General features: G+C 40.7%; 1 protein-coding gene and 1 long non-coding RNA gene across 4 annotated transcripts; one reads left to right on the forward strand and one right to left on the reverse strand.

The window, feature by feature from the left end:
• Positions 1-405: 405 nt before the first annotated feature.
• LOC142600741 (uncharacterized) lies at positions 406-18,848 on the reverse strand. 2 transcript variants are annotated; one of them, XR_012834302.1, is made up of 2 exons: positions 18,559-18,848; positions 406-1,582 (listed from the first exon to the last, which is right to left on the reverse strand). It is a non-coding gene; the product is annotated as an uncharacterized LOC142600741 (long non-coding RNA). The 2 variants fall into 2 exon arrangements; XR_012834303.1 differs by lacking the exon at positions 18,559-18,848 and adding an exon at positions 16,066-16,190.
• A 2,154-nt stretch (positions 18,849-21,002) lies between these two features.
• Positions 21,003-26,865, forward strand: RMP24 (ribonuclease MRP subunit p24). 2 transcript variants are annotated; one of them, XM_075744700.1, is made up of 5 exons: positions 21,003-21,553; positions 21,782-21,961; positions 22,652-22,851; positions 26,038-26,246; positions 26,673-26,865. In XM_075744700.1, the coding sequence occupies exons 1-5, from the start codon at positions 21,346-21,348 to the stop codon at positions 26,824-26,826; spliced, it is 951 nt and encodes a 316-aa protein (XP_075600815.1). In that variant the 5' UTR covers positions 21,003-21,345; the 3' UTR covers positions 26,827-26,865. The 2 variants fall into 2 exon arrangements, with proteins under 2 accessions (XP_075600815.1, XP_075600814.1); XM_075744699.1 differs by lacking the exon at positions 21,782-21,961 and having other exon boundaries at positions 21,113-21,553.
• Positions 26,866-27,499: the final 634 nt, after the last annotated feature.

Below are 27,499 nucleotides of genomic sequence, written 5' to 3' on the forward strand. Positions count from 1 at the left end.
ACAATGCAATTCCAGTGAAGTGCTCTAATCACAATTTAAGTATTGCTGGATATTGTTAGTGAATGTGCCACATTTTTTAAATGTACAAATTTTATCCTATGTTCATTAATTATCTCTATGCAAAAGCAAATAAGGTATTTAACAGCGATGAGAATTAATGCCCTCATAGAATGTGCAGAAGTTTCACTGAAAACTCATGGATAATGGCCAGAAGTCAACAGTACCTCAAGCATAAACCTAAAGTAACTGCAAGGATTATTCCAGGCCAATTAAGGTTCAGTAAACATTCAGCATCTCTGGGTTCATTATGGTTTTTATGAAGCCAGAATGAAAGGGTTAAGCACATAATTCTGTATCCATTTTTCTTTTTTCCTTTATGCTTCTCTTTAAAAAAAAAAAAAAAAAAAGAAGAGCCTCCCTAGAGGTCTCCCAAGGTCTGAATCCATCGCTGCATTTAATCACTTTTGGTGTCTTTCCTTCTTCTTTGCAGCAATTTTGCCTGAACACTCCTGGGACTGGTGTTGCATTACAGATTCATCAATGATTTGCTGCTTACTCTACATTATCCCCCAAGTGCTGAGGCAAACAGTTCTTTGCCAGGATCAAATGATGTTCTATATTCGCCTGCAGTTTAAAATCTTGTTAATGTTGACACTTCTGAAGAAAGCTCTGTAGTGAAGCTGGAATGAGTGAAACCTGCAGGCTTTGGTGACTGCCAAATAAATGGGTACTCAGGGCACAAAGTTTTTTCCACATCCTCTATATGCCCACAGGGCCATCATCAACTTAGGCAACGTCTTTACCAGAAACAATGTCAAACAGAAAACCTAATGCACTCTGTCTGTGGGTGATGTGGCTGATGGGTGACAGGGTAACTGTTTGCTACCCTAAGTTGCTAAACCAGTGTGTCTGAGAAAGAACTTTGCTCTAAAGTCAATTAACTTTAATGGAAAGACTCCAAATTACTTCAATGATCTTTGGACCAAGCTCAATAAGAACTAATTAGGTCTCCATTCCAAAGGTTAGTTGTTCAGAATCATTAATGGATTTTTGTTTGTTTGTTTTTAATATTGAATGAGAGGATCTTTTTTTAAATTAGATGGACTGACATCACTTTGAAAGTCATAAGTTGCAAATATGGAGGCCAGTATTTAAAAAATTAATTTCAGATAATAAAACAAGTAAAGAAATTTTAAACACTGTGCAAATGTGGTCCACTGCATGGGGATGAAGGAAATATAAACTATGGCTAGTGACACCTACAATTTAGTTCTGTAGTATTTACTATGCTCCACAATCTTACCAAACCTTCCATGTGTTCGAGTACAACTAGGTTTACTGACAATAGCTTCCAGTTCTTCCAACAAAATCTAGGACCAGAGCTGGACTTTCCGGAACTCAATTCACTCCCTCTTCTTAAAACTCCTGACACAGAAGATTGTCTGAAAAACTTACCACAGCAGAGAAGATACTTGAAGAAAGATGATGATACAGGTTCTTCATGTGGGAGTGATACCACAGCAAATGGCTGAGCAATCTTGGCATTTTCTAAGATTTATTTATCCTGGCAGCAGACCATCACCTGCAAATCAAATTAAGAAATGCTCAAAATCTGAAAGTCACAAATTAGACTGGGGTGAATTATAGGATGTCATTTTTCTGATGATTTTCCTCCTCTTTATTCTTCCTTAGAAATTGTCCCAGTAGGCCTTTTTTTTTTTACTTTGGTCTTTCTCCATTACTAAAAATAAATTGCTAAATCATTTCTACATATTGGTCAGTACCTTATCTCTTTTTTAAAGGAAGTTCTCCTGAAAATTGCAGGAAATACTTAAAGTTCAAAGTATAATAAATATAATATACCTAAATTGTATTTATAGCATACAAGACAGGAAACAGATGTAATTCTTCCCTATGAATTGCTCAGACAACAAAATTATTTAACTTGGAGCGTAGTCTTCAAAAAAAGACCTAAAATCTGCCATTGGATACTAGAGACCAATTCCCTCTGACGCTAACAAAATGTCAAGTAATATTCTGGCAGAACGTGGGCTTGCACCTTTGTTGCTGAGCTCTGACAACCTCGTTACAGGAGAAGAGTCTGTCTCTGTGGTATAATGGTGGGGATGAGAGGAAAGACATAGCTCACACCCTCACGAACTGCATACAGAGGCAGAGAGCAAAAAGTTCTTCCTGTGGGCAGGGACTGTTCCCTCCTTTCTCCCTGATGGGGACTGATCCCCCTGAAATACAAGGGGGGAAAGGAAGATGGTTGCTTCTCCCTCCTCCATTTCCTGTCCCCCTTGTACTCACCAAAGGGTCAAGCTCAAGTGAATTCTCGCAGAGGTTTTTCACCAGGCTGCCCCCACCTGCCCCTTTGCCAGAGGCCACATAAGCTGAAATGTACATCTGCTCCATGCCCCCTTCAAACCACAGGTCACTCACTATCTTAACAGGGATGAAACATCAGGGTACAAATGGGACGCACCGAAGGTCACCCGATGGGAGTCATGGTGGGCGTAGGTACACGCACTCGTCATTTGCTCTGTGTGTGGACATGAACCACTGGCAAACCCGTTTGGTCTGAAGTGTTGCTCTGCAGAGCTGGCTTGTAGATAACAGTCTCTCGCAGAGCTATAGGCTCTTGTACCCTGTGCAAATCCAAGCTTTAGAAGCAGTGACACTGCTGACTTGAGTTAAAGCCAATGAAGATGTGGGCAAACAGCCTTTCTGAAAATCCGTTTCTCAACAGTGTTGCAGTTGTACTGAGTAACAACTACTCAGATTTCTAATTAATAGACCATATAAAAGATTTTGGGTTAATAAAAATTGGAAGAGCTTGGTTGCACTACATACCTGTGCTGACCCCAGCCTAAAGGCTCAAGTGTGATGTGCAAGTATCTTTGCAATTTGTGTTAAAAATAATAACAACAAAACTGGCACTAATTTATGCTCAGTCAATCAGAATGATCCATAATGTGGAAGTTTTTAACAAGCTGCTGTCTAACAGTTTTGACGTGTTTTAAAACAGGCCATCCTCATCAGCCCTGCAGAGGCTAATGCTTCTAAGCTCTATGACTCTCGAAGGAGGAGGAGGAGGCATAAAGATTTAGCAACTCAGTAGACATGACTGTACAGACCTCTGCATCCAGCTTGGAAATGACAATTTGTAAATAGAGAAGCCTTCCCCCCCCCCCCCCCCCCCCCCCCCGATGAAGTGAAAACAGAGCATTGATTAAGCAATCCAAGCTGAGAATATTCTATCCAAATTGGAGAGCTTTCAGACTGGCAGCTGGTTTCAAGGCTTTGAAATACAACTTCTGCTTGTTGTTCGATGCTTAAAGATACCAATCCTAGAGCCACAGACAGTTATTGATGTCATGCTGACACTGTAGTTCACAGATGGATTTCGGCTGTGTGGGCCATGCCACACACACAACACTTGTGTAAAAAATGCTTTTTGTCTCAAATGCTACAAACTGAGAGAAAGGATTAATAGAGCCATCAACAAAAAAGTTCTCTGTACAAATAGACTATGGCTGAAGAATAGCAATAGCCCAACATCCCCTTAACTCACCATCAGCCCTCTCTTCCTCCTATCAGATGAAATCATTAGTATATAAATTCAGACTGAACCTTTCACGTGCATCGCTAGGTCTCTGCGCAGTGCAAATTCTAAGCTCACTTCCTGTGAACTAATTTTACTGAAGTCACCATGCGTATTCAACAGTAAATGAGAACTAGGTGTGTAGAGGTAATTAGAAATATTTGGTTTTTTTTTTTTCCTTTGCAGAGAAGAATTCAATTTTCCAGGGAAGCTTTAAATACAAGCTTTTGGCCCTCACAGATATTAGATTTTGAGTGACTCAAATTCTTGTTCCCTTGTGTAGCTACATTATTAGACTGTATTTCCCTCAATTCATCAGAGAATAGGCTATGTCCATAGCCATAAAGCAGAGATACTGGCATGTCACGGAAGATTAGGTCCAGACAGGAAAACAGGCCCCTAAGTAGAACAGAAGCAAGAAGCATCAAATTCTAATACTCAGAAGCCTTTTTGGAATTAAAAATAATATGATTTTGTGGTTGAATATTTGGGGTTTGAGGTGGTTTTGTTTTTTATTAAAATAAACCTGCAAAAAGAACATACCTTTCACTACAAATCTCCTAATGCACCAACAGAAAATTGCTGCAATGAAAAATTTTCACCTTAATCAGGTCAGTTTGTTTGGACAGGTTGTTGAGTAAATACCTATGCCACATTATTTGTATTGTAGCTCTGTCTCCACAGCTAAGAAAAATCAACATAGACATATAATCCCACTAAAAAATATGCTTTTTTTTTTAACAAATAAGCATTAAAAGAAATTATACATTTTTCAACTAGTGATCTGTACGTTTTACACATCTGAAAATTAAACCAGTTATTTTTGTCTTTCTGGATTTAAAATCAACACCATCACTGTAACAGGATGTTAACAGAGGGAGTGTCCTTGATGTAGCAGAATTGTTTTTCTGAAAAGTTCATGCAGGACCACAAATCCTAAAGCTAGGATCCTGTTTCCTGAAAATCTTGCTCAGAAAGCCAGCACATACACTGAAAGGGGCAGCTTTCCATTACCATGCTTTATCATCCCCATTTAACCTATTCCCTCCACATTATTAATGGAAAAGTTTCTAATTGTTTGAATGCCTCCTTCTTCCCTGAAAAAAACCAAACAAACAGAACAAGAGAACAAAACAAAGATTTGTGTTGGCTATTTTAAAAGAGAGACTGGGGAAAAAACATTACCATTGGTAAAATTATTTGGATTTCTTTTTTTTTGTTGAGATGAATTACTGAGTATTAGATTTGTTGGGTGAGTAACTGCAACACTGGTGCCAGTGGAAACCCTCTTTACAACACTGTGCTGGTACCTGACAATTCTGTAGGTATTCATAGCCTGAGTACTATCTTCATCATAATTGTTTTGAAATTCCTTAATATAACAGAATGTGAGCACTTCTATGAGATTCGTTGCTGTTCTTTTGGTAAATACAATATGTAGTTTCGTTGCCAGAGAAGGAAGTAATAGCTTTGTACATACATGAGATGACACTCTTCAAAACAAAATTCTGTTTCCTTTTCTTTCCTATGACCCAAGATCCTGCCTTGCTGTGAAGTTGACACAGCGGTAAGTACTGAATCACATACAGATTCCTCACTAATCTCTCCTGAGTCTTTCTGACACACACAAGAGCTATGTTTTATTGGTCAAACTTAGATTCACTGAGACAATGCTGAAGTCAAGGGACATATTCATACACAGAAGAGATTTGGAGGGGTTTTTTTTTCATTCCCACAGCAAAAAATGACACTATTCAAAGTAGCTGTGTCTATTAGATTAAAAAAAAAAATATTTTTTCATTAACTCATTATTTTAAATGTATTTCATTATTTATTTGTGGTGGAAAAAGGATTTATAAGTAGAAACCACAGGAGAGTCATAATTCAGGTCACATTTGTGCAGCTCACCAGCTAATCTGAAAATCTAAATGTACTGAGACTTCCTAATATCTTCTCAGAATTGTGTGTAATATTACTTATGAATAGGCTTAATCTAAAAGGAGGCTTTTTATAGACCAAAAAATATTTTCTGCATTGTCATCTACTTCTTTGTTCACTCATTTTAATGCTTATTACTCAAAATTTGTAAATTAACAGACAAATCAGGTTTTGACCCATCTGCTGCCTTCCCCCTGTAACTGATTAATAGCTAATACATACTCCTCTACTGGACTGGCTAAAACATGCAATAGCACCAGCGTGCTTCCCCTTTCTACCAACTACTTTGTCATATAGTGACAGATTAGTAAACTAAGTGAAACAGGAGGAAAATAAATGAATTTTTGTCTCTTTTCATTCCCAGTATCCTACTGAAATTTCCTACTCCTATTATTGACTGTAGTAGATGAAAATTGGAAAAATCTTCCTGCAACTGAGAGAGAGATTGAGAACTCAAGGAGATTGGGTTCAGCTACTGGTCATGCCCGAGACGAGTGACGCTGGTTTATTTCCCACATTTCCCAGTGACCGTAAAAAAAAGTTTGCTTCCTTCCTTTAGCTCTGAATGTATTTTATGTATTTCAGTTGCAAGCTCTTTGGGGCAGAGTCTGCTGCTGAATATGCTTTTCCAGTGTTAATACAACACATACATCCCATGATATATCTTCAGACCTGACAAAAATCCAAGTAATAAGTAGTTACCAAGGAACTTTCTCCATGCAACAATTTAGTTCTGTGAAAGACGATTTTCTTGAGCACTCAGTACAGTACTTGTACATTTGCGAATCACCAGGGTGCGAAAAGAAAATCTAATAATACTTAAAAAGACAGAAATAAAACCTGAGTCAAGTGGCAAAAGGCTATTAGAGAAATACTAGGCACCTGGACAAATCCCTGCATCCTTAGGTTTCCAAGCAGTTTCATCTTTCAAAATATTCTGCACTTCTTTTGATACTGCACATCTGTCTCTTAAACAGCTTTTACAGTTCAGCTAAAAAAGTCACCACTGTGAGAAAATGCTACACCTGGTGAAAGTACTTTAACGAATACAGACCCTGATCTGCAACCCTTTTCTCACACAAATAATCTTCATAGCTTTGATTACGACATGAGTAGGATTATTTACGTAAGAAAGAAGCACAGTAAGCATAGGAACTTAAGAATTGCACTAGCTTAGTAAAACATTGTAAAACAACAATAAAAATGTCATTTAAGCTCTCTCAAGTTACGTCTATTCTGTAGTGCAGAAAAGGGACAGTAAATTCAACAAGTAGCTTTTACAAAGCTACAGCTTTGTAAAGCAAGGTCCCCCAGCAACTAGTGGGACCTTGTAAGAAGAGATTCCAGGTCTAAGCTGAATGAATAACCATGTCAAAAAGAAGGTACTGGAAATAAGCAGAGTCCACACAAAATACCAAAGGTACTGTCCACAAACCAAAAACATCTGAGAGGGCAGGAAGAACAAAGATAAAGTTTGAACCGCAGAGAACGCAACTCAGTTATATCTTGCAAAGAATATGAAAACAAATAGTAAAAGGCTCTTTGGTAACATAAATAAAAAAAGACAAGGAAAAATGCTGTGCCGCTGTGGAGGAAGGATGGAGTAGAGATTAAAGGCAACACAAGGAAAGGCCCTGAATAAGCATTTTGCCACAGTTTTCAATAAGAAGTTTTCAACTGAATTTAGAGAAGAAGACGGGGTGAATAATAAGAATGTGGGTATGCAAATAGAAACTACCACAGCTAACACAAAAACTCAACTCAAAAAGTTAAATGCCTCAGGCTTGAAGTTTGGTTAATCACTCTCTCTGACTTCTAATAGTTTCTGATGTGTGTAATGCTGGTCCAGTGACAAATATTTCTAATAGTACCAGCAAGTTGGGAGAGAAACTTAACTTTTCCTTAAAAGAAAAAAAAAAAAGTGAAGAAAAATAGGAGGAGAAGGCAGTTTGGAAATTACAAGCAATTTAATTTGACCTCATTAGTATGAAAGGCCTTAAAATACATTTTGAGGGAGATAATACATAAAGACACAGAGATAAATGAAAAATGGGATAAAACAAAACAGCAATTTACTGAAGGGACACCATACAAAGTATCCATATAGGGTTTTTTTAGATGAGGTATGTGATTTTCTGAACACATGAAGTGCAATAGATCTCATCTTTCAGGACTTTAGGAATGCGTTTGACATCATGTTATACATTATTAAGGAATCTGAGGACTAAGGAGAAGACTTTTTTGGTGGTTAAAAAACAGCTAAAGGAGAAGTAGTAAGAGGTAAGTGCCATTAAGAAGTCAATTCAGATTAGCAGTGAGGGTCATCAGGATACATCCTGGGGCTTCTGCTGTTCTTTCATAGCCCTTGATCATTGCGACCAAGGTAGAAGAGTACCTGGGCACTCTTGTACTGTCAATACAGAAGAGTAGTGAAACTACTACAAATAGAGCAGCTTGAAGATGGGAGCCATAGAAATGGGGTAAACAGCAAAGTTATGTGCAGAAAATTCAAACATAATCTGGGCGATGACCAGGTAGAGACAAATGAGGATTGTAGTTGCCAGTGAGAGGATGACTAAATGGGTAACATGATGAAAAAGGCAAGTGAGACTGTAGGACATGAGGATGGAGATTTTCAGTAGGACGGAGACATGTGTGATCATATCCAAAGTACCTCATCTGAAATCCTATATGCATTCAAGAAAGATGAACTCAAATGGGAAAAAAGTGCAGAAATAGCTTCTAAAATGAGTGAAGATACTCAAAGATACTAACAGAGCGAAGTTGTTTAGCCTAGAAATAAAAAAGTCAAGTAAGGATATAACTGCTGCCTAGAAATGCCTTGAGGAAGACACCTCCAGGTGGGAGAAGCGTTAAGTTAAAGAGCAACAATAGCGGGGCGGGGGGAAGGCAGTATACATGCCACACATTCATTAAGGCTGTAAAGAAGGGACCTAGCAATAAGCCGATGAGTTTCTCAAATAGTCTCCCAGACAGAAGAGTTAGGGCAAAATTACAGACCTCAAGTTGGAGCTTGAGATACAGTTGAAGTATCACATGCTATAACAGCCTTTACAACTGCCCAGACCCATTGCTTGCATCTGCTCGTCATAGAATGTCCTTTAGCTCTCCCATTAATAACGTGATCATGATATTTTTACTGCTTTGATGTTACTGGTGTGATTTTGGGCGACGTATCCAACAACATTTACCATTCCATTTTTCACATACAATCTTCATTACAAAATCAATGTAAAACTAATTACACAGATAAAGGCTTTTGCGATAATGCAGGCTACTTGTAAGTGAAAAAAAAATAAATAGAAGAATGTAGGGCCCAAGATTATTTGAAAAGCTAAGGCTCACACAAATATAATCAACAGGAGCTTTAATTAAGAATAATTAAATCTTTTGTGAAATAATCCAGGGCAAACTATGAAATTGTTTTAAAATTGTTATTAGCTGCTCAGATGGAGTTTGTCAGATAGGTTTTCAGTGCTCTGAAGCTGAGAAATGTAACAGAAATAGTATATTGCTGTATTTTCAGAACTTGTAGAGAGATGCATCTCTCCTGAAGAGAGTGAAGATTTGGCACTTTGTACGAGCAGAGAGGATCTGGCCCAAACATTCCTGTTTGCAGATGATGACTTCACTGTATTATTCACTTTGTCTTGGCACAGCCAATCAACAGAGGAAGTGCAGAGGAAATAACAAAGCCTTTTCTCTATTTGCTGATAACATTTTTGGCACATTTAAGGAGAACTCTGAAGAACCACAATAATTTCTGTACCTCAGAAAATGTGTTGAGCAGAGAGGAAAGGACAGAGAGGACATCAATCCTTGCAAAATAAAAAAAAAAAAAAAAACCACCAAGGAAAATTTCTCCAAACAGGGAATGTGAAAAAGTAACTCTTAAAATACATTTTAAGGAAGTACTTGAAAGAACCTTTCCAGGACACAGTGCCTATTTATAGCCATTAATTTTACACCTATTTGAACACAAATCAGTGGATTTATACTAGGGATGAATCTAATCCGTGTTGTGTATTCAAAATAATAGGTTCAAGGGATTAACCAGGACAACAGCATCTTTATCAAATAGAATTCCTTTGTATCCATCCTCACATTATCAGAAACACAGCTATCTCCTAATTAGCACATTTCCAACTTTAACCTTTTGTCTTGACTGCAATCTCTTAGATTAGTGGTGATGTTCAGCCTCCTCAAAACTTCTTTCAAAAATTGACTATTTCCATGGTAACAGCTGCCACTTTCATTCTACAAGCATCAAGAAAATGTGATTTCCTTTATATCAGTGGGCCAGGCTGGGTGCGCAACTTTGGCCTTTGTCAATGCTCTTTTCAGACAAAACTGTCTATTCCAGAAGAAAAGGAAACAGGTGCAAGCGCAATTCAGGAAGCAGGATTGGCAATGGTCTGAAAGGGAGCTGTCAGAAGACCCACCTGCAATGCCAGTATGTTCTGCAGCTGCAAGAGGGAAGGACAAGCACACTCAACACCAGCCACCAAACTTAAATCAATATTTTCTGCAGGGATTTTTTGTTTGGTTGTTTTTTGTTTTTTTTCTTTTTGCTTGCTTCTTTGGTGGCTCCACAAACAATAGCAAGACATCAGCTTAATACCCCCACAAGAATAGTTGAGAAATTCTTAATGTAAAGCAAGGGTTTTCATTCAAAGAGCACTGAACTTAAGCCACAAAAGAACATCAGTTCATTGCTGAGAAGCTGACACAGCTTTTACGATCAGTGTCTTCATCTTCAACGCTCACACCAGTCTATAACCAAAGTCCTAATCTCAGCGGAAGTCAATTCCCAAAGTAGCATCAACTTCAGTGGCACCAGCAAACATTCACAATAAAGGTACTTTGTCTCCTGCCAGTCACGGGAAATTTTTCTGGAAGTTTATCAAATTGGAGGCTTTTCCCAGAAAACCCATCTGCTCCATATGAACTCATTCTGACACCTTTACCTTCTTTGAAACTGAAGGTTTCCAAGTCAATCTGTTCAGATGAGAATGGATAAAGTGAGATTCACATCTAGTACTCCAGCAATCCACTGAAATAATCGAGTTTTCCCTTAGTCACAAATGTAAGAATATGTCAGAAAATAGAGCTGCAATTTCCCAAAATTAATATTGCATGTTCAGTTTCTTAAATTGGTCTTTAAAATATATTTTTAATTTTTTAATGACATTTTTAGCACTTGTGCAAAAAGACTGAAAAATTAAACATAACTCTAGCAGTCTTTTTTTTATTTCCTCCCTAATTCTCCTTAACCCTTTTAGCACTAGACCAGATGATTGTTTTCCCTTCCTTAACCCTTTTAGCACTAGACCAGGTGATTGCTTTCCCCTCCTTACATACTTTTAATTCCAGGTGTATGAATACCTGCTGTTATTTAGACACTTGGGAAACTTGAACTCAGTTTGGATTTGGGCCTACTGTTTTAAACCAAAATTACCAAGTGTTTGACGAGAGAAAAATCGCGGATCTGCTTTTCTGAAAATGAACAGTCAATGGCTGCAGTTGTGCAACCTACATAAATTCTTTCTCTGCCCATTCCAACAGATGTTAAGATTGCTTAGAAATGGACTCATTTCTGACCCTCATATCTGAGCATTCATCATGCTTCTACATCTGCAGATTTTGTTACCATCATAAGGTACCAAACCCAGTACCAACGGTGAAGCCCGCAGCTGCTCCCACTGTAGCCGAAAAGGAAATTTTCACTAGTTAGAAATGAATAGCAGGCTGTAAACATACTGCAGGCACCAAGGTAGTACATTTACATGAGTATCACAGAACCTGGATACTATTCAGATTCAAAACCTAATTCTGTTGCTGGATCATAATCCATACAGGGCCCAATTAAAACTCTTAGTTCTGGGCTCACATTGGGAAAGCCTGGGTTTGAATGTGAGCTCAGAGTCCTAATCTCATGTTTATTTTCACTTCAGCTCACAAAAGAATTGGTGAATAATCCAGAACTGCTCATCCAGGAAAGATTCCAAAGGTTTGCCAAGTTCCAGATAATAGTCAATGGAAAAAAACAAGCGCACAGATCTGCTGACAGGAGATGCCTCTATCCACGCTCTACTCACACGTGTTCCTAGGGTGGTTCTCAAAAATGGAACTCCTTTGGGAAGGATGAGGGAGTTAATTGAACAGTACCTGTGAATGCCATGAATACCCTTCATTTAATGAAAAGGAACACCAAAAAAATTACAACAGATTAATGAAAAAGAGGAAATGGTTGGCAGGAAGGGTTGCCTGCAGGACTGGCAACATCACAGCAACAAAAGCATTTTACAGGACAACTCAGATTGTGCACTGTACACGTTTGCCATCTCAGTATGAGTAGTTTATATTCTGATGCCACAGCCCAGTTTTGCAATTGTCCTACATGCACCAGGATTGTTAAGGTATTACTTCGATACCCCGCAATCCTAGCCTGCACCCTGTTTGGTGCAGTCTGGCCTGACTTCCACCTGGGAGAGGAGTGTGACTCTACCTGCACTCAATCAGGAATGGCACCCAAGGCAAGCAGCGCTCATTTTCCACTTTCCTCAAGGGCTGTTCCTTCTCCCCAGTAAAACACCAGAGGAGAGTTGCTGTACCTGCATGTTTTACAAGGTTTTGTGGATCCTAGAGAGTTCAAGGATCGGATGGTGCCAAGGTGGAAAGTCCCATACTGCAGAAGGATTGAGAGGAGGGGATCTCACTTCCAATGCCTTCCAAATTAAATCCTTAAAGGGTAAGTCATGGCTTCTCTCCCACCACCCCGCACCAGTATCAGCTCAGATCTTATAGGAAGCAGGCTAGGGAGGATACCACTGTCCTGATGCACAAGTCCCACAAATCTCACTCACTTTTTGCTCAGAAACGTTAACAGGATTGCCATATTTAGTGCCATTACTATACTTTTTTGTGTGTGTATCAGTAATATGGGAGATTCAAATGGTGTTGCTTTGTCTTCACACTGCTTGTAAGCATCTCCAACTTCTGGCAAGCAGTGCATCACAGGCCCTTCCTACCTCATGCCAGGGAGACATAAACGGCATCCCTGCATCACTGCCTGAGTTTTGTGCTTTTCTGTACACTTTTACCATATATCAATGAAACTTAGCCCATACCAATTGGTGAGCTAATTGCTGTCAGAGCAAATGGTAAGATAGGCCTGAAAAAAATATTTGGTACCTTTTTATCATGAGAGGGAAATGTGAGAGGGAAAGGATGTCTTCTCCATTTCCTGAGGGCTGCAACAAAAGTTAAAACAAGCTTTTATGATCAGTGGAGTTTGAGGAACAATTATCCAGCTCCAGTGGATGCATACCTTACATCTAGCTCTATCTCATTCCCTCCTCTGTGATTTAGTTTGCCTCCTGGGCACGTCATGTGCTGGGGGTTCACAGACTGCCAGTATGCGAGTTCAGTCTGCTCCAGGCACCAGCGTTCAGAGAGCAGCGTTGTGAAGCAATTCAAGATACCAAAACCAGGAGCAAATTCATAAGGCACTCATGATAAAGAGGTAACATTTGTTTCTATATTCTGTGCAGTTATCTTGGAGGGATACTAGCACGGTAATGCCCTCTGTGGGAAACTATTGCTCAGTGCTAACTTTCCAGTGGCGGCCACCATAAATATTCAAACAGAGATATAAATAGCACCGCACTATAAAAAGTAACAACAGCACCAGAGGTCTGTGTGAGGATCAGACCTCAAAACGTGACACTGCAGAAGAGATGCTGCATAGGAGCTATTCAGGCAGAAGGCTTCGTATTTGGAGAAGAAGGAGGAATAGCTTGCCAATTGGCATTCCAGCAGTTAGCTGCTGGCCAGGATTTTCAAAGTTGCACTTTATACCCCTAGTTTCACAAAGGTCACGCTAGCAAACTGGTGGGGCTTAATAGACCAAAGATGCGTTTGGCTCTTGTTCTAAAGCCCTTTCCCTCATTTTAATATTGATGACTATGGAACAAACATCTCAATAGCCGCATAGAAAGGCCAATGCACGAATGCACTATGCTCAACATATGGAAGAAGTTTGAAGCCTTTCAAACCACTCATGTTTTCATGAGAAAGCTGTGGATATCAACAGCGGAACGAAAAACCTAACCTGGGAGAAAGAAGGCTATATCCTACCATGCTAATTTGCATTGTTAGAGAGGAAAGTCAATGGCAGTGTTAGCTATGCTGATTTTCAGAAGTTGTATTTATTTTGGGTTTCCTTTCAAAAATAGTGTTTTAATGAATATGCAGCATGCTGGGTCTGTGGCACTGGTAGTATGTCCATCACCATGGTACCTGAGCAGTCAAGCAAATGATTAACCAGCAGAGCAAACAAAACAGAAGCAGAGAGCCAATAGGCACTGTGACAAGCTCTTCATAGACCTGCCAGTACATCTCTATCTGGACCTTTACTCCTTCAGGCTTTCCACTGTCCTATCTTTCATCCATGCTCTCATGATAACCAGATCTTTTTTTTTTCCAAACAGTGCTAAGGGATGCAGAGATCTCAGACTGGCTTAGAAAGAAGGGTGAGATTAATAAAAAAAAACCAAACCACATTTATTTTCATCAGGAAAACTTTGCTTAAGAACACAGGAAGGAAAAAAATAATTTTCATTTGCACAAACTAAGCCTAATTATGAACTGACAAAATTTGTTATGCCTACCATGCCATCAGCCTGGCCACTTTAAAATGACTTTTCTAAAAAGGGAAAACAAGCCTTTTCCTCACTGAGGGCCAAAATGACCTTTCAGGAGCCTGATGTGCACCATACATGAACACTACTGTTAGCATTATCTAATAATAATGAAAAGAATACATAAAAACATATGGCTATAGGCCTTCCGGAAAAATTCTGGAGATTGTATCAGTCACTTCCCACACTTCAAGTAAGTAGCAAGTTAACAACAACTCTGATGATGTTTAACATACGTGCATATAACTACTTTGATATTTTCTGGATTTGGGATGCTTAAGCAGAGACCTCTGGGGTTTTAGAAGAAAATATGCTATCGAATCATCTACCCCTTGCTGTTTTGTTTTCTGTACAAAATCTCTGAGGAGTCAGGAAAGCAGAGGGCCTTGCATGCAGGCTGACTTTAGAAAGGCTAGCTCCTTTCGTTACTGGGGAATTAGGCAGCTATAATACAAGCCTCACTGAAGAAGTTCCCTGTTTTCCATCACTAGTCAGGACAATTCTACTGCAGTCTAATTAAATTACTGTCATGTGGAGTTTTTCCTCTTTACTGTAGCTACTTCAGACTTATGAAGTAGTTACATCCTCTCCATTCCAGTTTTTCCTTTAAAAGAGGAATAAGTTTTGGGGACAATGCCACATTACTAGCAATGGAGACTCAAGCGCTCTCTTCCCAATGTAGATGAAACATGCTGTGCTACCACTGTTCCTTCAGTTTTGAAGCAGATAAGGAGCACTGCACCACCTACCCATATTCGACTGCGAAACTCTGGCTTAAAGTTCACTCTAAGCATCTGTCTGATTCTGTCACCTCTCTTGTGTCTAAATTATATCCATCACTGTCATCTCAAAGGATTCAGATCTTCTGTGTATTTTATCAGGCTTTATAATCGAAGCTAATGGAAGATATGTTTGTTTAGCTGTTGTAAATGGCTTTGAAGATCTCAGTCTCGGCAAGGCTGATGAATTAAGGATGTCAGCTGGGCAAACAGTTTAATTTTGAATGAATTTAGCCAAAATTGATTACTGAAAAGCTGATATGAATCTTTCAAGTTCATATTATTTCACGTACTTTAGCAGTGAATATTCCGCCCCTTCTTGCCATCTGACTCACCAAGCAAAAAACTGGAAGAATCAGCAATGATGCCAGCTTCTCAGATATGAGACCAACTTTGGATACTATAAGCAGGTGTGAGAAGCCACTTTTCAATTGCAGCATGGAGTGCAACCCTCAAACAGCCCTCAGCTGACTAAATTTCTGCATAATAGCAATTCTGTTAAGCAGCCTAAACATGATAGCCGAAGCACTTATGACACAATCCAGAAACACAAAACCCAGAAACCAATAGCTGTAAAGAACTAATCCATGACATATTTATTGGAAGTACCTGTTTTTTTAGTCTCTCTGGTCCATTTTCAAATGAATTAAAATAATAACTTAGAGGGGGAAGAAAATGATCTTAAAATAGTCATGGTTTTCTTCCCTCTCCCAGGTAACTTGGAGTCATGAAGAATCCAAAATAACAGCGTGAGTGTTGAAAATTACAGGGTAAGGTTGGAAACTTTTAGAGGTCATCTAGTCCAGCCTCATGCTCAAACCAGTGCCACCTTAGAACAGGTCACTCAGAATTAAAAGGAACAGAAAATAATTTAAAGCAAAAATAAATAAAAAATGAAGACTTCCCCCTCCCCTTTTTGCACCAGAAGATTAAAAAATAAGCAAGAAATGTTTTCCTGAAACATATAGCTCTTCTGTACTGTTTGTAAGTAAGTATGACCAATATGGAAAATACCTACAGCTGCCTCCTTTGGTTGACCTAGTTCCCTTTAGGTCTTGATGCAGGTAACGTTTAGCACAGGATGTAGCAAACTCTAACTCAGTTGCCAGCACTGCTCTTCCACGCTCCAGGCCAGAAAAGGCTAGGAATGCGGCACATTCAGTTCCAATGACAGAGAAAAAAATGCTCGGTATCATTCGTTAGCAGTCTCCTCCACATTAATTAAGGAACAGAGCCAACAGCTGCTGAAGAGGGTTCCACCCCATCTTTCGACTGGGAAAGCAAGGCCTCTAGGGCAGGGGCTGGACTATACAGCAAAGAAGAACAGGGTGGGGGAACCTTACGAGATCTGAGTGAAACCCATGACTCATCAGAAAGTAAAATGTTCCTATTTTGGCAAGAGGCTGAAATAGCAGCCCTGGGTTGTGCTGCAGCACAGCAATAAATGACCCCGAGCGCTTGGGACAAACTCCTGTGCACACTGATATTCCTAACAGTAGGGGCTATTTCACATCTCATTAAGCAAAGAGGTTTACATGACAATTAACACATTAATTAGCAGTGTCTTTTTCACGGGTGGAACTTCAGCTTGAGATTTCAACATTTTTAGACAACTGTTTTGTGAGTGAAAATGCAGGAACAGTTTCTTATGACTCGAGGTGACAAGGACTCATATCCAGATCTGGCATAGGAGTATATTTGTCCACGTAGTGAAGGACACTGCAACCAAACAACAGCCTTTCCCGTAACTTCAACGCAAGGAGTTGTACATCTGCAGCCTGCCATTCAAAGCCTAGCCCTTAGTGGGGGCAAGATGCCAGGCTGGGCACTCCATAAGCTGACCATAAAAAGGCCTAACATACCACTAAGTCACAGAGGCAAAGCAAAGCCTGGACTTGAACAAGCAGTAGCTCCCATTTCTCAGCCCCAGCTGCTGACCTGTGTGGCTCTCTACTACAAAAATCCCTTTGATTCTATCTGTAGAGATACGACCCGTGAGAAGACTCTTCAGTAAACACCAACAAGCAAGCATGATAATTTCACTGAAAATAGCTATAATAGAATATTTATTGCCCTAAATCTTCACATTTTTGATAAAGAACTAATAATTTCTACCAGAGACCACTTTAAAGAAGAGTTGGTACACAAGTATGGATTTCCTTAAACTGCAGATATGTTTCTCTCTGAGGTTTTTGTTCAATACCATCTTTAATTTCTATTGCCTTTTGAGATAATGGATTTGCAGGTATACAAGAAAATCTAGAGCACTGGAAATGGAATGAAAGGAGAAAAAATTGGAGACTGGAACATGAACTTGTAGCTTTCAAGATCAGGGGGATTCTGATATTCATTGAGTCCCTTCCCTGTCAGATGGATGTTGCCAACCCACATAAAACAGTGACATGCTTTATATATATATGTTACCTTTCACTTCCCTCAGGTACATACTGCAAGAAAGCTGTGTTCTAAACAACGTATAAACAATCACCATACTATTCTTTTACATATTTTGGCACTCAAAGCACAGACAAATCACTGTGTCGTAGCCTTACCTATCATACCACTTACAAAATAAATCCAGGCTCAGGAGGAACACTAGATAACTTTTCTTTTAATTAGCTTTTCAGAGCCGATGGTATTTTTTTAGAATATGATTTATTCCTTTTATTTATCAGCCTGCCTTGTTTCGGATGGGTACTGACTGACCTCTAGATACCCTTGCATTTGCTCTGTGATATCCCCAGAATGTCAATGCTTCAATTCTTCATCTTTCATTTCCCAAACATTTCTTATTGGTCACTCTGGTACCAGTGGCAGCTGAAGTGGAAGTTTATCCTCCGATAATCTGTACTGCTTTAATGGTTCCCAGCATCCTGAGGATATTTTCCAAGTGTTATGGTGACACCAGCTGAGATCTTGGCAATAGAAAAGTGTTTCATATGCTTATTTCCTAACTTAGTCTCTTGGCTTTTTCTGCTTTCCCAACCCTCTGTCAGTCCCTTGATTTCTGTCGCTTAAGTCCTTTTGTTATTGCTGTATTCTTTGTTATCACTTCTCAGTATCTTTCTGATAATAAAGCCTTTGAAGAATCTGAGGGCATTCTCACCATGCATCCAAAATCTGTTAATAAATTTCTCCCAACCTCCAAGTCACATTTGTCCAAAAGCTTAGCAAAAATCCCCTCTAAAAGGAACAATAGTCACATCTTCTTTATATATTTCTCTGTAAACTAGAGTCTAGGAACTAAACCTTGTAAAATGATGAGCATGTTTCAAACAGTTCTAATAGAAAATATTGCACATAAAAAAGTCACCAGCTTGTCTATTTTAGCTTGTCTCTAAAATAATGCATGCTTAGAGATGCTTATCCCTGTAGCATCACTATCCTTTTTTTTTCCAAGATAAAATTAGTCTTGCACCAGCATGCCTGAAAAAGCAAAATTCTCATATAATTTCAATCACTCAGCTTGCTCATGACTTTTATACAGCTGACTGAACACCTATTATCTCACCTGAAAGAGAAGCTCTGAGTTTGCTCACCTCAGTCACCTGCAGGATCTTTGAAATGCCTCCTCTTCTGATCCTTCCAAAGAGTGCCTTCCTGCATCTCCCAGTCCATTCCCGAGTCCACTGAACACGCAGTCATCAATAAGTTCTGGCTAAGTTATCCTACGTAACTCTGAAGAAAAAAGGAGAGACTTGCAGATGCTGCAGGAGGTCTTCTTTGCTCTCTTTGAAAATTTTGTTTTCTTGGTGGTCTGTCACAGTCAGGTCTCCAGTAGTAAACTGAACAACCTATCCTCCTGGCTCTTCTTTTCTTCTTTTTCTTTTCTGTAAACACATAATCGGTGCTTCAATTCCTTTAGGTATCACAAACTGTATTTCTCTATTGCCCTCTACTGACTGCTGGCTACCACCGCCTTCCTGGAGAACAGGCAGGCAACAGATACACAACACGCTTTCCCCCGCCGCCCTCCCTCAGATCAATAATGATACACGATGACCAAAACTCAACACAAATCATTCTATTTTTTCCTTTGTTACAAAACACCAGGCACGATTTACAGCTTGTTGGTCAGCCGTGGTAGCTACAAAACACTCAACAACAGACACAGGAAGCAGTTAGTAACATGGGTCTGCTAATGTGTGGGTTTATTTTGGTGAACAAAAGCCAGGAAAAAGTAGAGACAAATGCATTCTGCCTTGAACTGCGGGTGAATTCACCCCACTGATGCCATAAATACTGCACCAGGGAGCTGAGGGTTATCTGGGTTTTTTTTCAGGGTCTGGTCCTGCCAGCCCTGGATGCACAGAAACACTGACTTTTGATGGGAGTTCTGCAGAAAGAGGTTTGTAGACAGCCATGAATTGGAGGCCATGGTTTCTTGGTAATTTCCCCTTTGTCTCTAGAGTTTTATTTAGCACGCTCAGCACCACACCTAACATGAGAAACACAGTTTCTGCCTCATGAGACAAGACACACAGTATACTGTATATGAATGTCACTGGGCGATGCTGTTTGCACTGCTTTTCGGACAATGACGATCTATAAAGCAAAGAGAACCCAGCAAACTAACATAAAAAAGGGAATGGCCCAGAAGCCAAAAAATTTATAAGCATTTCAGACAGACTGGAAGAGACCGAGGCGGGGGGGGGGGGGGGGGGGGGGGGGGGGGGGGGGGGGGGGGCAGGGGGGAAGGAGGGATAAGAAGAGTGCAAGAGCAGGGTGGGAAGAGAAAGAAGTAAAAATAAATCCTTTGTATTGTATTAGTCACTGCTTCATTAGTACAGTACAGTGCTTGTTAACCAAGTCACTCAGGCACTCGTTCTCACAAAAAAAAAGTTATCCCAAGGTGCTGGTGCAAGTGCAGTGGCCCACAGGCCCCGGAGAGCTCCCCAGCACTTGTGTTTCCCTTGTGCTAGCCAGGGGCTGGCAGAGAACAGGGCACCAGCTCGCCTTGCCATTCCACCTCTGACACCGAGTTCCCTAGGGGGCTAACAGACTCACACGGTTAAAAATCAGTTTAAAAACAGGCCCACCTCCCAAAAAAGCACTGAAATTATTTTTCCTTAATTGTGTTCAAAAAGTACCTTTTTTTTTTCCCCACCACTATTAATAAATGGGAATATTTTATCTGCCAAAAATCTGTTGACTGATGAACACTGGTTGTGTTTCAAATGGATGTTATGTGACATTCCTGCTCTTCCACTCAGGAAAGGTAGAGTTCTCACAAGTACTATCATCAACAAAGCCAGTAACTTGGCAACAAAAAATGTAATATTGAAAGGCCCACTGAAAAATGTGTTTTTAATTCAAAAATAATGTCAGCAGAGGTCCTAATTGTAGCTATTATGAACATTTCATTAACAAGCCCAGATTTATTGACTGCACTGTAAAACTCTCCTATTAAAGGAAGCTCAGAAATTCAATTCTTCCCATGCTTTTCTACTTCTAAAGCCCTTGGCTATTCCATGTTAGAAAATAAGAAATAATTATATTTATTCATATTCCTTGATAGAATATTGAAGCCTGCTCAGATGAATACCTCTCCTAAATGAACACCATTACCAACAGATCAAAGAAGAAGAATGTCTAGCAAATGAATGGGGCCGAGGGAATTAATAAAACACACATCAAACGTTGAAAAGCTGAGGGTGGTTTTTTCTTTCTTTTTAATAGGAGCACATTTGCAGAGTGATAAAGCAACAAAATGTAGTTGCCAAAATTCATAAAGAAGGCATCTAAACAGAGTGGGAGATAGCTGATGTTCAGCACTTTTGAACACCGAGTGGCTTTCAGGAGCTGCTGGTTGAAATTTTTCACGTGACAACTCTTGACAGAGAAATCTTTTTTTCTTTTTTTTTTCTTTTTTTCTTTCTTTTCCCTAAGGTAGAAGTTTTCTACACAAAAAACCCCCAACTTTTAACGCGGCGGAAGACGCGAGCAGCCCCTGAACGCGGCTACGCCTTCCTGCCGCTTCTTCCCGGACGGCAAGGCGCAGGGCCGGCCGGGCGCCCGCCCCGCAGCTCCGCGGTCCCCTCACCCCGCCACGGCCAAACCACCGGGGCCGGCGGACGGGCCCCACCGCCCGCGCGCCGTCGCTCGCGGCAGCCCCGCGCAGCCGTTGCTGCCGTCCCCGCAACGGTCCGTATCCCCGGCCCGCGGCGGCCCGGGGAAGGAACGCGGAGCCTTCGCCAACGCAGCCCACCCCGGCGGCAAGCGCCGCGCTCCTTCTGCCTCACCCGGCCGAACGGGTGGCGCTGAGCGGGACACCGTGAGCCCGTCCGGGCCCGGAACGATGCTGCTGCGGCCGCGGGGACGCGCCGGGCCTCGGCGAAACGCTGCACATCCCACCCTTTCCCCTCCCCGCTCCCGGCCGCCGGACCTGGCTGGCGACGGCTTCCGGCGGGGCAGGCATTCAGCGCCATGGGGCGGCAGCGGCTGTTCCTGGAGGTGGCAGCGGAGGGGCTGGCGGCCGCCTGCCCGGGCCAGGCGCGGTTCCTGCTGTAAGCCCCCCGCGGCGGGACGCGGCGGCACTGGGGGGGGGGGGGCGGGAAGTGAAGCGGCGAGGGACGGCGCGCGCTGGCTGGAGGGGGTGGGGAGAGAGCTGCTGGTGACGCGCGTGGGTAGCCCCGCCCCCGTCCTCGCGCCTGCCGTGGCGCGCCGCCGCGTGCCGGTGGGGGTGACGCGACGCGACGCGACGTGACGTGACGCCTTGCCCATTTCCCGCGCAGGTGGACGCTCCGCAACTGCCGAGGCGAGTGAGGAGGCCCGGGCGCAGACGGCGGTGCCGGGGCCGCTGCCCCGCTGCAGGAGGCCGCGGAGGAGGAGGGGGCTCCCGCTGGCGGAGCCGGGGGTCCCTCAGCCCGGTGCAGCCCAGCGGGGCTCCTGCGGTGGGAGAGCAGCGCCTGGAGGTTACGCGGGCAGCCGAAGGGCAGAAGCGTGGCCCTAAGAATGGGGCAGGATTTCCCTTTCTCTCCGTTTTCCCTTTCCCCCTACGCTGCCCCCACAAAATTGCCAGGGTGTGCTTCGGGGCTGCCGGCAGCGATGGGCTGCGTGTGCAGCAGGGTCCAGGTGCTTCCTCAGGGATGAGAGGGGGATGCTCGAGTCCGGCTCTGGCAGCAGGCAGTGCTAAGGCAGATGCAGGCGCGTGCCTCTCTATTATTAGGTCTGAAATTTCTCTCAAAGCATTTCTTCGGCCCAGGCTGAGACACTATTGTCCTGCTCTTAAAATGGGCAAAGAGCTTTACAAGGCTTTGGTGTCACTGATCTGGCGAAACAGCGTGCCTGTGCGCAGCTCCTTGCAGAATCGTGAGCCTCTGTTGCTAAAGATTTTTTGGGAGGAATTGCATTTTTTCAGGAAAATTTATAATTGCATACCGTATAAACTTACACCGTGCATAAACTGAGCAGGAATTGTGCTCAGATGAGCACAAACTGGTGCACTTACTGGTGCTTAGCTTCCTCTTGTGTTCTAGATGTGTCTGAAACAAAGATGTATCTACCTAGATAATGTTCAAATAGAAAGATACCATTTTAATGTTTGCCTATAAACCATAATTATTTCATTTAAGTTTTGCTCTTTTACCTTTATTAATCTGTAGATAGTGAATGTGGATTAGAAAGGACATGTCCTTACTGCTTCCAGTTCCTGGTTCCTGATAGCCACCGAGTGCGTCTCAAACCAAAGATGAAAGTGACTCCACAGATAGAGAAAATTCTTAAACGGGAGAAGAAGAACCATAAACTTAATATGAAACAGACAAAGCTTTTGAAAAAGTACAGGGAGTCAAGCAGTGTTCTGGTAAGGATATTTACTTGGAACTGCCAAATACCTGATATTTCCCTGAAACCTCTCAGTGGCATGAAAAACAAGATATGGAAATCTTTCTCTTAGATGAGGAGCTCACACCTACCCATTTCTTTTTTTCATGAGCGTATAACTCCCTTTCTTTTGGGATAACTTCTATTCACAATCAAAACTTTAAAAACCTACTCTCCACAATAAAGAGACCATGAGCGCAATGACAAGAAGAGTAAACTTGCAGCCCCAAGAACTCCCCAACCCCACATGTCAGAGAAGCTACGCAAACAGCTCTGCCCTCCCTGTGATCTCTTTAGCAGCAGTCTGGATGGACTCTGCAGATGTCTAAGAACTTGCTGAAAACTAAGTATTTCTTCCTGCCAGGAAGCTCTGGCATTTCCATTATCAGGTACTGTATCTTTTGCATAGCTTTGCAAAAATGGCAGGAGTGGCAGATTTTTGCCTGTTCCCTTTTTACCTATGAATGTGGTAGAACTAGGACCAGGCGACCCTACTAGATGCTGAGCCTTGATACAGCCATGTAGATCCTAAAATCCATTAGAATCCTTAGAAATCCATTGCAAAGAATACTCCAAAACATACCTAAGAAGAAAAACACACTGTTGACTGAAATCAGGCTGGTTTTGCCGGTATGTGTAGCTTGCCATTTCCTGCCTTGGTTTCAGGTGTGAAGATGGGCTTGAGTGACTGATAGATTGTCTTTTTTTTTTTTTTTTTTTTTTTTCAGTTTTATCAGTTGTCTAAAAATACATTTACAACTTACAAGCTTCACTTCGTTTATCTCAGTAGACCATCATGGCTACATCAGATTATTGTTACCTTCTGTACAAATTGAATTTTATACATTTGTTTGAATATTACTGATTATAGGAAGTCTTTCAAAACTAAACCACATACATAATTTAAACAAGTTAGTGTTGCTTTTGAGGCTTCAGTTCTTTTTCCTAAAATTACTCTGGAATATAAGATTTAATCACTATTTTTTGTAGTAATTACTACTATTTGAAGAATAATAGTATGCATTTAATCTAGTGTTGCCAAGGCCTACGCTACTATTAAAACAGGATATGTGAATGGAACTTTTAATAAATGAAACAGCACCCTATTGTGCTCAGCAGTTGCTGGCACACTTGGCATTTTCTCAGATGAGAATCTGTTGGTTTGGGGAGTAAAATTTGAAAACAAAAAAAGAGTCAATAATACAAAGTTCAACTGAGGAAATACAACAGAGATTCTCAGCTGTCAGGGCAACAAAAGGTGCTCCAGAAAGGCACTTTTGCTATTACTCTCTCCAGTTGTAGATCATAGTTGAGGAGCAGAAAGGGCGTCTGAGAAGCTGAAATCTTTGCGTTATTTTTCTGGGATCACAGACCTCTAGTGTACATTAAGAACTGTCTCTTTAGAGAACTGGTGAATAGTGTCCTACAGAATTATGATGGGTTCTTAGATTTATTCTGTAGCTGGAGAGGTTTGTAGGATGCCCTGTGCATTCATATGAGTAGTTTAAAATTCAGTTCTAAATAGGTCCATTTTAAACTCTGGGTAATACTATAATCTTGGTATGTAATTACAGTTTGCTGCGCTTGTGTTCTGCTCAGTTCTGTTTGCATTCGTGCTGTGGATTATGATTTAAGTATTTCTGGCCTTAAGTATTTAAAATACTGTCAGCAACTGACAGCTTTTAAAATTAGCAATGTAGATCCCTATAATCTAATACCTGAGACCTGTGAAAATGAAAATTTGAGTGTGGTTGAAAATTAAACCAAGCAACAATGTGACAGGTTGTGCCTCTGATACCTTTCTTAGCAAGTAGAGCTTGATTTGAGAATGCTTCTGCAATAAAGGGCATATAACATAGGAACTGTTTCAGGGCTTTTAAAATTTTTGAAGTTAACTGCGTATGCAATTCAGGGAATGGAAACTAGCTGTGCAGTGCTATGATTAATCCACTAATTCCTGCATTGTAAGGTGTTCACCTCTATTTATATTCTGTGGAGTGCTGCATGGTCATGTGGTGTGGTTTTGGGTTTTTTTTTCCCCATCTGAATTTCATTTAGAAGAACTAAAAATACATCAAGAACTGAGCTGTATAAGTTAATGATATTTCTCTTTCTTAGTTTGGTAGGCTGACAAAATAATGTCTAGAGACAGTCAAAACACTTAACTGAAAACATTTCATTTTGGCATTTCTAAATGTAATTCTCTCTAAGCAATCTGAATTTAGGTAAATTTACGCACTTCAAAATGAAGAATGATTTGGTATACGTGTTTTCAAAACTGCTTAGACGTTTTTGTGACATTCTTTTGAGTTTGTTTTTTTTTAACCAGAAACGTCACGTAACTGTTTTTCAGTCAGTGTAATTGCCTGCCTCAAAAAGTTGTCTGGCTGTATTACTCTCTTAATAAGAGTAGTTGCCATGACAGTAAGGGATATTAGTAATATCTGACGGTCTCTGTGATTGTCTGGCATTAGCTGTTCTGATGCACCTCTGCAACATACTGTGCTGCTGGAAATTCCCTGCAGCCCAGAAGTAAACAGATAGAAGATAAAGTGCCCTTTGTTTACAACTTCCTCAGTGTTGTATAAGTATTTTTGCACTAGTGGAAAGCCTTTTCTTTGTTCACTAAGACTTGCTGTTACTAGTTATGGATGACTTTTTTTCAGAGTTTGGTAATTTAAATATATTATCTCAGGACTCCCTGGAAAGTGTGTAATATAACCTCATCGGGGTAGAATATGCTAATGAATTTAGATCACACTGTATGTCATGTTTTCTAGCAAAATACAAATACCTCTAATGTATACTCAAGATATCATGTATCCAGTTCAGGTCTGGTTTCATCTTTCTGTTTTGACAGGGTTCTTTTTCATATTTCACCGTAAGACGTTACATTCGGAGTTACAGGTCTCCTGAAATTAGTTTCCAGGGGATTGGAGTCATTTCTAGACAAACCTGTAGGATGTGTTTGGCTTAAGAAGCCTGAATGAAAATACTAGGTGGAAAGTATATGTTGCTTTTGTATATCTTATGTTTCACTTAAGCAAATATTTAATTTGTGTCATGATATTTGGAGAATAGTTTTGATAATTCTTACAATGGCTTTATAACATAAAGGTGGAAAGACTGAAAGAATAGTTGATACTTGTCTGTCTTCTCTCCATAGCTGGTTACTTGCAACTCATGCAACAAAACCACAAGACATTATGGTAAAAGCAGGGATTTTCTGGCTACCAGGATGCAAAATTTTGGCACTCCAAGTATTAAATCTAACCCGAGGACGCCAGATGTAAAAATTCAGTCTGCAAACAAAGTGACACCTGTAAGCTGCAATAGGTTGGGATCTAAAGGGACCAGTCCGTCATCACTCCCCAGGTACCTGCTTCTCCCCTATTTAAAGAGGCACTTGGCTGAGTGGGGTGTATCGCGTCTCGTTGGGAAAGGGCGTCTTGTACTGACTTCAGATCAGTCACTTCATAAACTTTAAATTGATAACTAAGTATTTTTCTTCAGTGGTCTGATTGAGGAGATCAATTTTAACTTTCCAACCTTCAAAATCAAAGATTCTAATGAAAAGTGACTGTGTGCAAAGAATGCGCAATTATGTTTTTGCCATTAATGTGAAATGTCTGCCTTAAAATTTGCATAACAAAGTTGTACGTTTGACTGCTTGCTTTTACATGAAAGTACACTATTTACATTCAAAAATTTTCACTCAAATTATACATATGCACTTTGATAGTTACTTTATGTTAATTCTGATTCCTCACCTTTAAGACATTTGAGTCTTTTGTTTTTCAGAACACGTGTATCCGGACAGGCGACAACCAACTCTGCTTCCAAGACTCCCCGAAACTCCAAATTTCACTTTTCTAAGCTAAAACAGATGCTTAACCTAGAAGAAAAAGAGAAAAGCCAGAAGGCAGATTTTAAAACTTTCTTGACTTCACTTTAGTTATACATTATTTCAAAGTAATAAAGATTACAGCAATAACTGTTGTTTCAGTTTTAGTAAATCAACAAAGTGATTTCTTTAAAACTCAAGCTAACAGCATGTACCCCCTGAAAGCACAGACCATCGTTTTTTAGAAGCAAGCTCTCTTTCCAAGGGGACTGATTGTCTGCAAGAGGGAGACAAGAAAATAGCCAGGCTAATATGCTCGGGAATCTTGAAGATGTTTGCCCGAGAATTAGAAGCCAGGATCTGTCCTTTGAGGAAGCTGACAATTCTGGGCCCATCGCTGGGTCTAGCAGGACGGACAGATAGCTTGGCAGACCTGAAAGCAGTTTGGGCGTGGGCAGGCTGCAGTTTGCTCCACCTCACTCTCCCACTATTTTTAAGATAATGCATCACAACAGAATTTAAAAGATTTCGTGCCTGCTTAGCGTGTTTGAGTGAAACAGACACTTTCACCAGCAGTTTCTGCAGGTATGATGTTTCCAAGGGTCTGATGTAGTGTCACTATCTTTTGATACCTGTGGTAATTTAAGCACAGCATTTAACACAGCCTTTACAAAGGTTCCAAAATAACTTACTCTTTAAGACAGCGCTCATACACAAAGAGAGAAAAAAGTGTATCACCAGATTAAGTTTCTTCATTTTCTTAAGAATGTTCTCTGTGATTTGG

This window comes from Balearica regulorum, chromosome 2 (genome assembly GCF_011004875.1).
Source record: "Balearica regulorum gibbericeps isolate bBalReg1 chromosome 2, bBalReg1.pri, whole genome shotgun sequence".
In the NCBI taxonomy this organism is placed as follows: domain Eukaryota; kingdom Metazoa; phylum Chordata; class Aves; order Gruiformes; family Gruidae; genus Balearica; species Balearica regulorum.

Coding starts and splice junctions, on each gene's coding strand:
- RMP24 (XM_075744700.1), top strand. CDS start 21,346: ATGCTGCTGCGGCCGCGGGGACGCGCCGGGCCTCGGCGAAACGCTGCA. Junction 21,962..22,651: donor TGGGAGAGCAGCGCCTGGAG/GTTACGCGGGCA, acceptor ATTAATCTGTAG/ATAGTGAATGTGGATTAGAA. Junction 22,852..26,037: donor GGGAGTCAAGCAGTGTTCTG/GTAAGGATATTT, acceptor TTCTCTCCATAG/CTGGTTACTTGCAACTCATG.